General features: G+C 33.3%; 1 protein-coding gene across 2 annotated transcripts; it reads right to left on the bottom strand.

Annotated features, from left to right (window-relative positions):
- Positions 3,914 to 14,814, bottom strand: LOC109845260 (protein DCL, chloroplastic). 2 transcript variants are annotated; one of them, XM_020414493.1, is made up of 3 exons: positions 14,358 to 14,814; positions 5,290 to 5,404; positions 3,914 to 4,227 (listed from the first exon to the last, which is right to left on the bottom strand). In XM_020414493.1, exons 1-3 carry the CDS (start codon positions 14,681 to 14,683, stop codon positions 4,051 to 4,053), a joined length of 618 nt encoding a protein of 205 aa, XP_020270082.1. In that variant the 5' UTR covers positions 14,684 to 14,814; the 3' UTR covers positions 3,914 to 4,050. The 2 variants fall into 2 exon arrangements, with proteins under 2 accessions (XP_020270082.1, XP_020270083.1); XM_020414494.1 differs by having other exon boundaries at positions 4,043 to 4,181.

Below are 16,611 nucleotides of genomic sequence, written 5' to 3'. Positions count from 1 at the left end.
GAGCTCGAGATCGGCGTCGACTGACGACGGCTCTGTTGCAGGCGAAGGAGACAGATCTCAAGGTGGCGATGGCGATGACGGCGAAAATCTTGACGACCTCCTCCTTCGAAGGCTGGAGATCGGCGGTGGCTGACGACGGCTCTGTTGCAGGCGAAGGCGACTGATCTCGAGGTGGCCTCCAGTGATGACGGCAAAGAGACTGATGACCTCCTCCTTCGAAGGTTCGAGATCGGGTGTTTTTTCGAGGGATTGGGGAACGGCGGCGTCGATTCTCGCGGCGGCTGACGGCTCCGATGGCTGACGGATATATATATATATATATATATATATATATATATATATATATATATATATATATATATATATATATATATATATATATATATATATATATATATATATATATATATATATATATATATATATATATATATATATATATATATATATAATATTAACATGATAACTAACAAGATGACTAACGTGATAGTTAATGCTTAACCAAAAACATAATTTCAAGGGAACCTATTAGTCATTAGAACCACACAAACTTTAATACTTATAGTTATAAGGAATTATTAAAACTGAGAGGATATAAAAGAAAATCAGAAGTTTTAGCATAGCAATCCTCTTTTATAGTAGTAGTAGTGTGTTTGTGTGTCTATATATTAGATATTTTATTATTAAATTTTGCATTTCTAGGAAAATTCATTAGCTCAATTGGTCAGATCACGCAAACTTCACAGTAGAGTTTTTCGGTTCAAAGCCTACCCACCACAAATAGTTTTACATAATTAAAAAATAGGTAAATTACAATAGAGGCAAATAACTATCAGCGTTTTGTATGTTTTTGCAGAAAACTGTAATATCTTTTGGCTAAATTACACAACCCTGAATAACTTTCCAAATGTCTTCTATGTTGTTTTTTTGGCCCCAATTTAAGACGGTCATTAATTGGTTCTAAAATATAGGTGGGGTTTTCTGCAAAAATTACTACGGATTTAGTGAGAATTAAAAAATTATTACCTGTCGATTGCAAAATTCTAAAAGATGGCCAGGAATTTTTTTCGTATAAAATATCATTTTTTTAGAACTAGGCAAATAAATCGCATTTTTCTTATAAACCAATTTATAAATGAACTATAAAATGAGTTGTAATATAATAGTAGGATAATATAATAAGACAATACTTCATGAACTTTAATAAGATAATATAATAAGAGGATGACATATAATATAAACTTCTTTTTGTTATAAACCTAATATTTAACCCTATTAGTTTTAAATTCACCTTTCTTCTCTAATAAACTCAAGCTCTCACCCCTTCCTTCCAAATTTTATTTTTAAATCTGGCTACATCCAAAATAACTCATAAACCGAGAATATTTCAACCAATGATTTACTCCATATTTTTAAAACCTCCTTGCTTCCAGAAAGGGCTTTTTCCCCATATAAATCTAAACTTGTACCCCCATTTATTTTGGAACCCACTCATTCCCAAAACCATTCCTACATTCAAAACACTCACAAAGTTATTTTAAATTCAATTTGTATTCTAGCAGTTTATTATATATTGTGAGTTGTGATATTTTGTTATGACTTGCTAACTAAGTATTTAGCTATACATTGTATTTTGCAAACCAAATATTAAATTATTTTCTAGTTTTTTCATAATAATGTCTCATCATCAAAATTGTAAATGATTTTTATTATGTATCCCCTTGTGATATTTTGTTTTGACTTGTTAAATAAGTAGTTAGGTGTACATTGTATTTTTTTTAAACCAAATAATAAAATCTCTTCTTTTTTTAGACTAATGTAGAGCAATCAAATTTTAACTAATTTTTTTACCTATAAATGCGAAAATTTACCCCCACTTATTTTTAAACTCACAACAGTCTAGAAATAATTTTTTGCTTATAAACCCAAAAGTTTTACCTTTATTTATTTTTTTAAAACTTGCCCACTTCTAAAAAAAATACTCTTAGATCCATAATACTCCTATGATTATTTTTAAATGCATTTTGTATTTCAACACTGTGGTACACGGTGTAAGTTACTATATTGTACTGCAACTTTCTATACTTTTGTACAAGTTGTTATGTATATGTTCTATATTTCAAACCAAATAGTTAAATTCCTTTAGGTCTTTTCTCGTACAAATATCCATCCACTTTCAAAATCACTCTTACGCACAAAATAGTTAATTCATGTATTTTTGACACACTTTTGTATTACAGTAGCTAGATATACGGTGTTAATTGCTATATTTTGTTTATTTTTGCTGTAGTTTTTTCTAGTAATGCTCAAACAAAAATTTCCATTGTTTTCACGCAAATGTCGTGACAACGTGCGGGTTAATTTTGCTCGTTGAAAGTTATAACTATTTAGAACGTGAATTATATGTGGCTGAAGTGATAATCAATCATTGAGACTTTAGTTTTAGATTTTTAGTTTTGAAAGCTTCTAATCTACGTTGCGTAACGAGAAACAAACATAAGGTATTATGTGTATGCTTGTTCTTTATTCCCAACTATATTTTAAATAGAGCACGTTTGAGACCATAAGATCATTTTTCCCATAGTGTGATATATTGTAGTATGAGCTACTCCTACTTGATATATAACCATCCATTCTTTGGATTGATGATAAATGTAGCGCGCATAAAACTTTCCGTTTCCTTATTAAAATGTTCATTCGGAAATATTAGAAAGGGGTTTCACGTAGGTATATAAAAGAAAGGCCCCTCGCTGCTGCATAAGCTTAATTGGCATTTATTTAATAATGACTCCACATATATCTATCGTTGTACAATTGACTTTCTGCACAAATTAATTTGCTTTAACTTGGGACCCCATCTATTATCCAAGGCTCCTCGCCATCCCTATCAACAAACCATTGTACACGCATCGATCATGAAGTACTTGTGGGGTCCTTGTACATTTGGCCGTAACATGTTATGCACCTACTTAGCGAAAAGGAAAATGATAGGGGCACACCCCTAACCACAACCTCAACCACACCCCTTCTCTCATTTGCCATAGTGCACCAGACCTCACATAAGATTTTAAAATCTCATGTGGGGTCCGGTACACTGTAGCAAATGATAGAAGGGTTGTGGTTAAGGTTGTGGTTGGAAGTGTGTCCCTAGTGCCACCCTAGCGAAAAATGCATGCTACATGCGTATAATGCAATATATAATGCTAAACAATACAATCATATTGACCTTGAGGGCCATAGCCGAAGCTGGCACCTCTCCCCATCGTTTCGTGTGATGTTGAAGATAAGTACGATTACAAGTGCCTTTGTAAAACTTTTATGATGTACCCGACAATTTAAATGCATCTAGGCTGTCGATTTGATTATCTGATGCATTATCAAATCTCTAGTTTTAGCTGGAGGTTCGTGTGTCCGAAGTGATGGGCCCTCTTGTATCTGATGCATTATCATTAATGCGTCGGCATCAGAAAAAAAAAATTAAAACTTCACTTACACCAGTACTTTTTTCTATAGGTACATCAACTCTACAGAAGCAACCATGATTCTCATATGATCACCGTTAATATATTATCATCTTGCAAGTTATGTACCTGAACAACAACGGACAAATTTTCAAAACCAACCCTTTTCATGATTTAATTGCAAAAAACGACCCGTTTCTGTTTTATTTAGAGAAACCGACCTGGTTTCAGCACTGTCGCTGAAACCAGGTCGGTTTTTGAAAAAAACTTTACGAAACTTCACGGGAGTTGAACTCCCGTGAAGTTTGGGAAAAAAATTTTCAAAAACCGACCCAGTTTCAACCAACTGGGTCGGTTTTTATAAATAAAATAGAAACGGGTCGTTTTTTGCAATTAAATCATGAAATGGGTCGGTTTTGAAAATTTGTCCGAACAACAACAGGATACGGTGGTGAAAAATGAAAAGGGGAAAAAGAATCAAAGTATAAAAGCATAACGATACATCACTTTAGTAACATAAACAAAACAAATAATGATCATCATTAGAATATTACTAAAATACCGGAAGCTTCCTCAAGTCACAGCCTGATCAGTCCAAGTCTCTGCGCTTTCTGAAATGTCTGAGGATGAAACTATCAGCGTATAGTGGGTAATTCTTCCTTATTAAGCCTTTGATGCATTTCCAATACGAGAAATCAACCAACTCTCCGTCTTTCCTGACTATGAAAAGGCACCGTGAGTTCTCAAATTCTGGGTGAAATCCTATCTGTTCAATTGGAGAATGGCAAATGTAATGATCAATAACCCACTTGGAAAAAAAAAAAAGACCAAGTAATCTTTTTATCCTTTTTCTTTAACTTTTGAGTAAAACAGTACCATGTGTATCAAAATATATAGCTTTAACGCATGAAGTTAAAGAGCACAGAAATGTATCACAGAATAAACGTCTCGTGCAGCCTCAATATTTACTATGAGAAACAGTGGGATGATTCATTAATAACCCCCTCAAAACAATGACGTGTCTATACTACGAGTGTGATTATATGATCCCCACAAGTACAATACTGTCAAAAAGACCGTCACAGTATAAATTTATAAGCCTCAACCTTCACAGCTTCATAGTTCTGGTGCAGTTGAAGAGGCCTTAACATGGTATCTGAGAGATCCTAGTTTGAATCCCACCAGCCACATACTCAATTCCCGCCAGCCACTTACTTAAAGTGGATAGAGAAAAAAAATGTTACGTGAGTTGAAATTTCGGTCTCCTACGAGGAAGCTTAACCTCAGGAGGAATATTACTAGTAAAAAGTTATAACCCTCAACCATCACATCACTCAGAGTTTTGGTGTAGAATAAGGGACTTGCACAATGAGATACAAACTATGATCTGTGAGAAGTTCATTCTGAATAGAAATGCCAACAAGACCTAAAAGCTTTAGCATTAGACAGGGAGAAGAATACATGTACAGGATATGCAATAAAACAAGAAAGAGCACATGCTAGTTGGGATGATAAAACGAATAAATTGTTACATCATGATTAAGTATCAATTATCGTTGAGGTTGCTTATAAAAAATTGTATACTTTGAATTCCACTAATATTTACTATCTTTGCAAAAGCATATAGGCTTACCCCTCCACTGATTGTGCCTTACAAATGACCTAGCAAGAACTTTATGCTTTGTAAAACCACGTAAAGGAATGAAGGTATAACATACTGACTAGGTATATCTTGTAATTATTCTTCACAATTTAAGAAATTAATGACATCATTCCTGTTAAGCTAGGAAAGCATGACAAAATATCTTGGAAGCGGGAAAAAACATACAGTTATATAATCAATTCCGCAACCTATCTTTCTCTCAAATGCAGGGTGATATTCTAGCAACCTTTCCAGAACTATCTTCTCATGCTCTGGGATTAATCTGTCACCACTATTGTACCTGCCAAAATGAATTTTCTTCAGGAGTGATAACAAAAACAACTAACAGAAACAACTAATTTCATGTAATTTTTTTATGCTTTCATAGCAATGAGTTGTGATGGAGTAAGCTAGCTTTGCTAATGCTGTATATTGTAATGAATGGAATTCTCATTTAAAAGGTTGGGGACGACTGTAAAAATGTTTAATGGTGTTTTCTCATTAAAGATTTTGACACTCTTTTTGCGTAAGTGGTAGAGGGAGGATGTTAAGTAGAGTCTAGTTAGCATCCAAAAGGTCCCTGCCTAGTAAAATACACATAGAATCAGACAAGAACATATTGTGTGAAGTAAAATCAAGAAATAATATACAAGAACTGCATAAATATAAACAACTTCCGATGCTAATTCTGTGCGCCTCAAAGATGAAGCTTTTTCTCTTGACAGTATGTTTACTAACACATACCAAATAATGGGTTACTGCCCTATTCTATAGAACAAAAACTTTGCACTATATGAGTAAACTAAATAGTTTTGGCTAGGCTTTACTCTGTTTGCCCTTTTATTTAAGATTTTGTTTATTTTTGTTGGGAAATATGACGATACAAAACTCTATATAGCTAAAACACAAACTCCAAACTTAGCAAAATAATAAATCTTAATAACTCTACGCAACCTGAAGGTCAGAGAGAAACCAAAAGTCATACAGTAGTGACTGAGATTCATTCACCCCAAATCAATAGCATGGAAAAATTAAAAACATAAATTTAGTACTAAAATTCAAGCAATCCTTCTTAAACTAGACTTGCACAACATTGAGTTTTTTTCCTTATCTTGTTGAAGTTACCAACTTTTATTGTCTTAGTAAATTAAAAAAAAAAGATCACTTGTGTCACAGAAAGAAACTTTGATTTCACCAACCTTCATGAAGTCATAGATGAAATAACATTTTATCTTTACATGCTTTCTTTTGCCATGAAAAACCGGATACTCTGAGAGTGATGGTTGAATTTTTTTTTGGGTAACTGAACTTTTATTTCACTTAGCAATTGAACATTATGTAGACAACACAGCATACCCCCAGGAGTACAAAATTGCAACATCAAAACTAATACACAGTCAAAACATCTTCTCCCACAATTTACCTACGAACATTCTCAAAACTACAGACACTAACCAACTAAACAACACTCTCCAGCCACACCTTCACATTAGAAGACTGACAATATCGAACTCTTGTAATAATTTCCACCATAATTCTTCTAAACAAGATATTAGAACTCACAGCAATGTGCTGAAAGATTCTCACGTTCCTCTCCCACCATAGTGCATATACAGTAGCAGTGAATGCAGCCTGCAACACCTTCCTTTTTGGGATTTTACCTCTCCCTTGCTGCACTCCATGCCATGGGATCCCTGTTCTGACAAAGCCAAACCAATATTTTCTTCCATACTAATGCTGAATAAGGGCATTGAAAGAACATATGTTCAAGAGTTTCTCTAGATTGGTTGCAAAGCACACAAGAGCTCTCTTCATAAGCAATCTCCAACCTCAACAGTCTGTCACGTGTTAAAAGGCTTCCCACACAAAGCAAGCCACAATATAAAAGAGTGCCTTGGCAAAGATAAGGAACACACTACAATAGGAGCCCAAAGAACTCTGAGTACAGAAAATATCCTTGTAACCAAGAGAAAGTTCGAGCTTACCCAGTTTAATCCAGTGCCCTGTTTGCTGAAGAAAAGCATCAGAAGTCCCTCCATTTGAGCAACATCCAATCTCTAACTTGCAAGAGTTTTCTCCAAAACCATGAATCAATACTCCTTACTTGCACATCCCAAATAGAACTATTTTTAAGGTATTGTCCATGGATCCATTTGATCCACAAATGATCTTCTTTTTCATGAATAGAACAAACAATCTTTAACATAGCCACTTTATTCCAGAGCTCAGATTAAACAAGCCCAACTCCCCCTTGATTCTTGGGCAAGCACGACTGATCCCATGAAACTAAATGAACTTTATGCACTCTACGCCTACTCCCCCAAATGAAATTGCAGCACAGTCTATCAATTTCCTTTAGAGTTATTTTTGGCAACATGTAAACACCACTCCAAAATATATGCATGCTAAAATTAACTAATTTAACCATTTCTATCCTCCCTGCATATGATAATTTGTAGGAACCCCATGCTTTAATTCTAGCTTCAATCTTGGAAAAACGGTCACCACAACGCAAGTGAGATATTATTGTGTTAGATAATGGCACACCCAAGTACCTAACTGGAAATTTCCCCTCCTCATACCCCAAGCTTTGACACAGAACGCTTCTCACATCATCAGATACGCCAGCAAGGAATACAGTGCTCATACATGGATTAACATGAAGACCAGAGGCAACAGAGAATTGTCTAATGCTTGAGGGTGAGCATAGATATCAAATCAGCTCTGGCAAACAAGAGCAAACCATCAGCAAATACCAAAGTAGATAGTTTCATGGCAGCACACTTCGGATGAAATCTAAATCCCCTTTACTCTGAACATTCTTCAACCTCCTAGTAAGATACTCCGTGCAAATGACAAAAAGATAGGAAGAGAATGGATCTCTTGCCTTAGTCCCCTCCTACCTCTAAAATAGCCATGCATCACTCTATGAATCAAAATAGTGTAGCTAGGAGTACAAACACATTCCATAACCCACACAACAAACATATAAGGAAAATTAAGCCCCAAGAGCATGCTCCTCCATAATCTCCAATCCACTGTATCATATGCATTTCTGATGTCAACCTCCTCCACCACCACTTAACAAATTAGTCTTGGTGTCAGTCCAGCGCCTAAGTTTTCTATAACATTCGCATTAACTATCAGTAATTATAATTAAAATTAAAAACTAAAAAATATGAAAACGCTTAGGCCCCACCTGGGCTCTAGGCATCGGGTCAAACGCTTTGGCCACGTAGCGCTTTCTATTAACTTTGATGACTAGAAATTAAATGTAGAATGATGCAACCATAAGGGATGAAATATGGTTGAAAATTTCTCTATACGAAGACTCCAAGTTGATAAAAGATAGCTTTGATATTTTGGAATATTGGACATATGATACTTCTAGATTTCTCACCTCTAAATTGACAATTCGGCTGTACCAATTTGTCTTGTTGCTTTAGAGTCTTTATTTGGTGTCAGAAGACATATGAGAGAATTTTTAGTCAAAGAAAGCACAGGGTCATACATGCATTGACTTGTCGAATTTAGGCAGCATGTTATCACTAAAGATGTAAGCTAGGGAGATCTGACTTATGTTGAGAAGTTGAAAACTATTAATATCCTTCCTTCTCCCTTCTCTCTTTAGAACTGTTGAGGAGTTCAATGAATACATCTAGCTATTAGCTTGTCTGTACCATGTTATAATATAACGTAGGTTTATTCCTTCTAAACATAAAGACTTAGGATAAAGGATTTTGTTGTTCTTGTTGTTGATGTTATGTTATACATAGATTTATTAGTATAAATTAAAAGTATGATTACCAATAGAAAGAGAGTGGAAGTTGATCGAATAGTTATCAAATAGTTCAGTTATTATTCATCTAATTATTGGTTTAAATAAGAACGGGGAGATCATTTTCGAGAAATCAAATAATTTTGGACATTTGTATGTTACTCTAATAGAACATTCAAATATTTGATTAGAGTGATAATCAAACATTCATATAAAGTTTTAACTCCTTAAAGTTGTGTTAATATACACATTACGTTATGTTTTAATTTCTTGTTACATTTCATAACTAGGTTAATTCTTATACTGATACTTAAAGGGGATTTTTTGTTAAATACAGCTAATTAGAAACCGAGACATTTTGTAGGATTTTGATTTAAGATGTTATTCATTTAAGATTTGGATTTAAATTTAAGGTATTATTTGCTTAGGACGGTCGGATTTAATTTAAGGTGTTATTCATTGAGGATTAGGATTCGGATTTAAATTTATGGTGTTTATAGAACTAGGATCTGGATTTAAATGTAAGGCGTTATGGGTTAGGTTGGATTGTGATTAGCATTGGAGTTTCTAAGTCTATATTCCAATCTAATTACACATTTTCTTATTGAATTGAGACCTTAAAAAGTCCAAGTAAAATTTTGTGGGTTTCTTGTCCTCAATCTTGGAATTTAATAGTATGTCTATTCTATTATAGTAACTAAATATAGTTCTTTTATGTTGTTGAATAGTAGTTATCTTTTTATGTAGCTAAACAATAGTTATCTTGTTTTATTTTTCTTTTGGCTTGGTGAGGAAAATTCCCCATGACCATGAGTATCAAACCCCCGGGCATAGCTAAAAGGCACCCCCAAACGGACAAACTCTGATGTTCCACGAAATTAAATTCGTGTGGGAGCTCCCCAGGAGAGTCAAACCTAAGACCGTGGAGTACTACTTATAGGTTGATTACCAACTCGGCTAGACCCTCTTGGGTCAGTTATCTTGTTTTATGTGGTTGAATATTATTATCTTATTTTTTTTAACTTGAACAGTAGTTAATTTATTCAATATCATCTTAAGTATTAAAGTCGAGTGCACAGGTATATGTATACAATTTATACTATCTATACCAAGATTTTAAATATTGGATAATGGGGAAATATTGGATAAAAAATGCATATTTGATATCGGGAAATAGCGAGGATATGTAGCAAATGTAGGAGTGCCATATTAAGTAATGTGCACATGTAATATAATGTCCTAAAATATTATCAACATACCTAATAAAGTCTAAGCATAGAAAAACGTAAATAATATATGTTTAGGATCACCAACAAATCTTTCAAAACTAAGAAAAGTGCAAATATACATTGCAACATTTTAGTCAAATTTTTAGGCCAAAATGTCACTTGATATATCAGGAAAATCATAATATATCGCCCAAAATTGCGTAAAAAATATATTATTCTGCAACAAGACAAATAAAAGGACATATCGGTCAACATATTAGCTGATATATCGGCCATGTTAGGGATACATCACCCAAAATTTTTAAAAAGCAGTAAAAGATATTAAGACAATATCATTTTGCCACAAGCCTTATGAAAGGATATACCGACCAGATATATCAGTGATATCAGGTATATTTAAAACAATGATTCATACAATATAATAAAGAACCAATTAGGCGTAGGAAAAGTTTTGAAGGAATGTGGCACACAATAAGAAATGAGGAGGGTAAAATGGTAGTTTTAATTAAAATACAGTGAATGTCATTACATGATATATTTTATAAAAATATATATCATATGAACAATTATTATACTTGAATGTTATTGAAAGTAATAAAAAACAATGGATCTGAATGTATTAAATATCTCTTAATAAAATTATAAAAATACAATAAAGAATATATAATATATTGGAAATTATAAAAGTAATTTTAAATAATAACTCTCTTACAAAAATATTTTGGTAAGATAAGCGAATATCTTCTCTTTCCTATAACAATTAAATGAATAAATTACTACATCGAAATTATGTATATGAACTCAAATTTTTAATCAAATTTTGAACAAATCACCTCAAATTAAAAGTGTTGACTCTTACATTTTTTTTCTTATCACATTCATTTCCACATGTCAAAATTCTAATTATGTATAAATTCTTTTGTTGTACTTTTCTTAATCAAAATGATGGCATATCCAAAAACGGAATTTTAATTGTAATTGATTATTACCTAACATATTAATCTAATGTCAAAATCCTAATTAAAATAATCCATAAACTTCAATTTTAGTCTAAGAATCCAACACTCTATCCAATAATCAAAACCAAAAGCTCAAGAATTCTATTCAAAATTTAAATCCAACCTAAGAGTCTAGGGCCCAAAACCAAAAATTCTAATCTTAATCCCAATTCAAGAATAACGGATTCATGGACAATTGTCCTAGTCGTGCTAAAAAATCTAGAATGAATAATAACCCCTAAAAGTCCAAACTTGATTTTATAGAGCATTCAAATTACTGATTTACACCTCATAACTATAAAGGAATAATTCCAAAAATTTTCGCAAAATAGAAGTATCTCCTTGACCAAATAAAAGGATCTTCTTAATCAAGTAATTTACTTTTCATAAACAAAAAAAAAATAATCTATTCGATAAATATTCAAAGGTATTCATGCTCTAATTTAGATTTGAATAAATTTTAAAAAGGGAATTTGACTTCAAATTTGTAAATTTGAACAAATAGTAATATTAACATCTCAATATTCGCTTAAATTTCATTTACAGTCGTAAGTAAAAACCTTGAAGGCAAAGGATAATCAACACCAAGATAAAATTTAGTTTAGAGGTGCATGGTCCCATCTTATAATGTCCTTTGAGGTTGGTAGTTGTGTTTTATATGGCCCTTAATTGAATTATTTCCAAATTGATCAACATTGACTAAATACGGGCAATTTCACAAAAAAAAAGCTCTATTAATTAAGCCAAGAACCAACTGAAAGAAAGAAAAAACAAATTCTTTTCAACCAGTAGTGAAAAGTCATAGAAACCTCCAAGGAAACAAGTCTTATATCACTTCTTTTAGATGAATGAGTTATAAAAAGTTTGATTTACCCGATCGGTAAACTATGAAATAAGGTTTTTCATCTCTTGCTCAAAAAAAGTATAGTTACTACATTAAAGAAAAAGAAGCATACAAGTCATAATATTTTTAATTAGAAATAATTACAAATAATTTCTCGATATAAATTGTCCTTATTTCTAAACCATCTCACGTAATATATAAAAATTTTAAATCAATTTTTACACTATTCATATGTATAGGTATTTACATATGTATATGTATTTACATATGTGTATATATATGTGCATATGCATGAATACATAATAAAAGGAGAGGCTTTAATGTTCCTCGCACATAAATACATATATATATTACTCATTCATCATGGGGTAACAAAATTTAATGGTTTTTTAACAATACAACTAAATGATCTCTTGACGCATGAGTTAGACTACTCTAGTGCATGATCCATCATGTTCATCAGTATCTACATATTGTAAAACATGTATAAACAAAAAATTTTAACTCTTCAAAATTTCTAACATATGTTTCATATTATCGTAAAACCGTTAATTTTTTTAATCGCTTGATATATTACTAATGAGAACTCAATATGCCTAATTTTAAGTTAGTAGACAATTACAAACATGAGCATCAAAATCATTGGATTTGACCTCTCAAATTCATGTCATGTTATATACTTTTCGAGATGTGCATAACCTGTCGCATTCACAAGGGTGCACATGGGTTGGATAATTAAAAAATGGTTATTTTCAGGTGAGGACCATTTGAATGAGTGGATGAGAATGAGTTACCTCACTACCAAGCAACAAGTTTATACTTGGTACCAAGCATATCTATTTCTCTCTCTTTTCCTACATATACATATACATGTACATATATGGGAAAAAGGTTCCTAAGATGCCACCTTAGATTCAATCTAAGATGACACCTCTTAATACATGGATTTGAATACTTCTGACACATATCTTTCATTGTCTATTTAGTCGTATTGTCGTGAAACTGTTAATTCTACAATCACTTGATGCATGACTAATTATAATCTAGTATGCCTGGTTTTTTATTTATATATCATCCATAAAATTTAGAATGAAATGAAGGAAGTGGATCAAGTAAATTGATTGCATATAACATAGTTTTGAGGATATCACCTTAGATTGAATCTAAGGTGGCACCTTAGAGAAAGGGCCAAACAATTATATGCTGAGGGGAAAATTAGAGACTTCAAAATGTTAAAAATATAGAAAAACACACATAATCATCTATGTTTAGCTCTTTCCTGTTTCATCTTTCTCCTTACAACATCAGAAGAAATCCATGAAGTCTCTCAATTTGTTCTAGACGAAATCATCAATAACATGATAAGCCTGGAACTATATAATTTTACTTACATGATTTGTTTCATGAAAAGAAGTTGACCTTTCGTTCTGGCATGGTTACTAACTGAATAAATTTATGAATGTCGCCTTCAGAAACTAAGCTTTATATTGTTTTTTTCCTTTTAATTTTGTTGAAACTAAGCTTTTATCTAGTGCTTAAACGCTCAATTACATTCTCCCCAACATCCCTCCTATTTTGTTACAATATATTCTTAAAACAATTGCAATTAAGAAATACAGTTCTTTAGAATTCATATGAAATCATCTATGAACATATCTTAGTAAATCTCAAATCACGCTAATCAAGTGACGCGGAATTGGGAAGAATCTTTAATCATGGTTTTATGGATTATGATTTCCATAGGTTTTTATGCTTTTAGAGAAGGGAAAGGAGAAAGATGGTTATGCCATTTTCCAAGATTTCTTTTTGCAGACAACCTCTATGATACTATGTTTTTATAATAACTTTTGAAGAAAAAAGAAACCATCAAGAAATAGCACATGCAAATAATTTCAGGACTTGACAATTGTAGGCACACATATCACAGAATCTTTTAGTTGGACCAACAAAGACAAAATGACTAAAGCACAACTATGTAACCAACTGTGAAAAGCCTTCCTATGATCCCTCTTAATAATCTATTGAGAACTTTTGCGGAGAGTTTCTTCTCCCTATTCTCTTAATCTAATTAGACGTCCGTTATAAGACATCCAAGGTAACAAAACATGTACATTTGGATTTACAGTAACTTACCCTGCACTGCCCTAAACAAGCACACTTACTGTGGAATTTATTTCACCGCAGCTCCTCCCCAAAAGCACAAGCTTGTAGTTCTAAAACTAATTCCTATCTTGCAAGAATTCCGGCAACACTTCCTAGAATCCTCACAGTAACCAGTAAACTCACGTGAACGTCACAACCTTTGATCATTCAGTACCCGGTTTCTCATTCAAGCATTTCGTCAAACAGCTAATCTACTACACTACTAAGCAAACAAAATAACACAGGTTTTCAAGGGTTCTCACTTGCCAGAATGAAGGATCGTCCTCACAAACCCAACAAGGGGCACAGTGTCCTCAAGAATCTGATCCTCCCAGTCGAGCCAGCCATCCGCCGCCTTCGCCCGCTTCCCCTTCTCCTCTGCCTCCTCAGCGGGCAATGTAGACGTGACCAAGGGCTTTCTCAAGAGGGAAGGGTCCTGCTGCCCACTGGCTTTACTCACTCCATGGGTTTTGGTGGTTCGAACAGTGAGAATGCAGAGTGAGAATGGATGGATTGGGGAGGAGAAGGGAATTGAGTTTGGGTTCTTGTGGAGGAAGCGAGAAGGGGAGGAAACCCAGACGAGCGCCATCACTGGCGGGCTACAGTAGTTCTTAGATGTTTTCTAGTATAACGCACCGCACGTGGCTTCACGCTCAGAAGGGAGCGGATAGAGATGCTGGACTTGTGTACGGCAACCAAAGGAATTGACCTAAAAATGAAGAAGTTCTAAAACGTAGGTCATGGTGTCACCTCAACAAAATACTTATATGTATTTGCGGTTTGTTAACAAAATACTAAATAATTATCATTGATAATAGCATGTTTAAAAGATATAAATTAATGATGGTGTCGCTTAATCAAGATTGGTTAATACACTTCGTTATTATTCCAAATTATCCCTTATTATCCCACTAAAATATCTTACTTGCAAAAAAAACATGCCTCGTTATCCCACTAAAATACACTACTTTAAACAAATCATTCCATTTAAGCAAATTTCCCAGTTTTACTTGATAAGTTTTCATTGTTTAAAACACACCTAGTAAAAGTGCAGTTATACTTTAGTGTAAATTCAAATTGAGAAAGAAGATTCAACATATCTAAGTTGAAAATTTAATAAAAGTAGGGTTATCAAAATGCAACTAACAATCTAGAAAATGAAAATAAGTTTATTTAAAATTGTTTGCTTGAATGGAGTATTTTCAAAGTTTGGTAATTTATCCCATCGGTAAAAAGAGATAATGTCACGCTCTGTATCCAAGATAGGAAAGAGGATTGAAATTTAATAATCAGTCAGAAGAAAAAGGATTTCAAACTCATTTATATACCCCTTAAGTGATTCATTATTAATCTAATTCATAAAAAAGTACGCATTAAATAAGGATGGTTGAAAAGGGTGTAGAGACCTAGAGAAAAAAAAGTGTTGAATCCTAGTGTATAGAGAGTGATTTTTTCTGAGATAAAGAAGATGATTATTTTGAGATCAAGAAAGACAACGTTGTGTAATATCCGATAATAAAGTTGATTCCTTTCCCTTCCCGTGAATGTAGACCATTGTGAAATTACATAAAGGTTTGATTTAATTTTCTAAGAGATTGCTGACATGTTTCCAATTATGTTTAGATTTGCTTTAAGTTTTCCTTGTGCTAAATAAAATGAGCAAATCTAGTTGGCAAGATCTGGAGCCATTGCTCACATATCTTACACATGCCAATAGGTTATCTCTCGATTCTCTCATATCTTGAATTACAAAGACAATGAAGTCTCTTTGTCGTGAAATTTCTATCTAGGTCATGATTTCATGACTTGATACATGTTTTTATATCTCTCTTCATTTCCTAATTTCTTACTCATTTTAATTTCTAGGGTACGAGTTGTTAGATTATGAGCAATACTATTGGGAGAGAAATCGGATCCAACCAAGAGCTGATGAGCCTTAAACAGAGATCAGGAACCAATTTTAACTCAAAAATTATAGTTTCTAGGTAGTGGCCATAAATCCTAATTTAAACTTTTCACTCTTTCTTATCCTATTCGATATGGGACTATACTCACATATTAATAACATCAACAATTGCCTTTTTATGAGTATAGTTCAGTCTTCAACTAACCTTCCATGGGATTGACTAACTTCTTGCATTACTTCTCTCTTGGGCTAACCAGGCCATGCATTCAACACATGACTATCAAAACATCCGTAAGATCATTTAGAATCAGTACATGGCCATCAAACACCCATAGGATCTTCCACCACTTCACTCATGGAGGCTAATCAGACTATATCGCTCCTACAGGCATCCGTGAGTTCTCCCGACACCTTCGGGCTTCACATTGTACTTTATCTTTTATTAAAATTACTTGGACCATGATCTTAGCAATGATACCATTTGTTGGGGGCGTAATTGGGCCCGATGTAGAGTTGATGAGCCTTAAATAGAGGGCACGAATCAATTTTAACCCTAAAGTTATACCTTTTAAGTATTGACATCATTTTCTAATTTAAATTTAACACTCTTT

This window comes from Asparagus officinalis, chromosome 6 (assembly GCF_001876935.1).
Source record: "Asparagus officinalis chromosome 6, Aspof.V1, whole genome shotgun sequence".
Lineage (NCBI taxonomy): Eukaryota > Viridiplantae > Streptophyta > Magnoliopsida > Asparagales > Asparagaceae > Asparagus > Asparagus officinalis.
This window is presented reverse-complemented; position numbering and strand designations above follow the sequence as displayed.

Coding starts and splice junctions, on each gene's coding strand:
- LOC109845260 (XM_020414493.1), bottom strand. CDS start 14,683: ATGGCGCTCGTCTGGGTTTCCTCCCCTTCTCGCTTCCTCCACAAGAAC. Junction 5,405..14,357: donor ACGATCCTTCATTCTGGCAA/GTGAGAACCCTT, acceptor TCATTTTGGCAG/GTACAATAGTGGTGACAGAT. Junction 4,228..5,289: donor GCGGAATTGATTATATAACT/GTATGTTTTTTC, acceptor CCAATTGAACAG/ATAGGATTTCACCCAGAATT.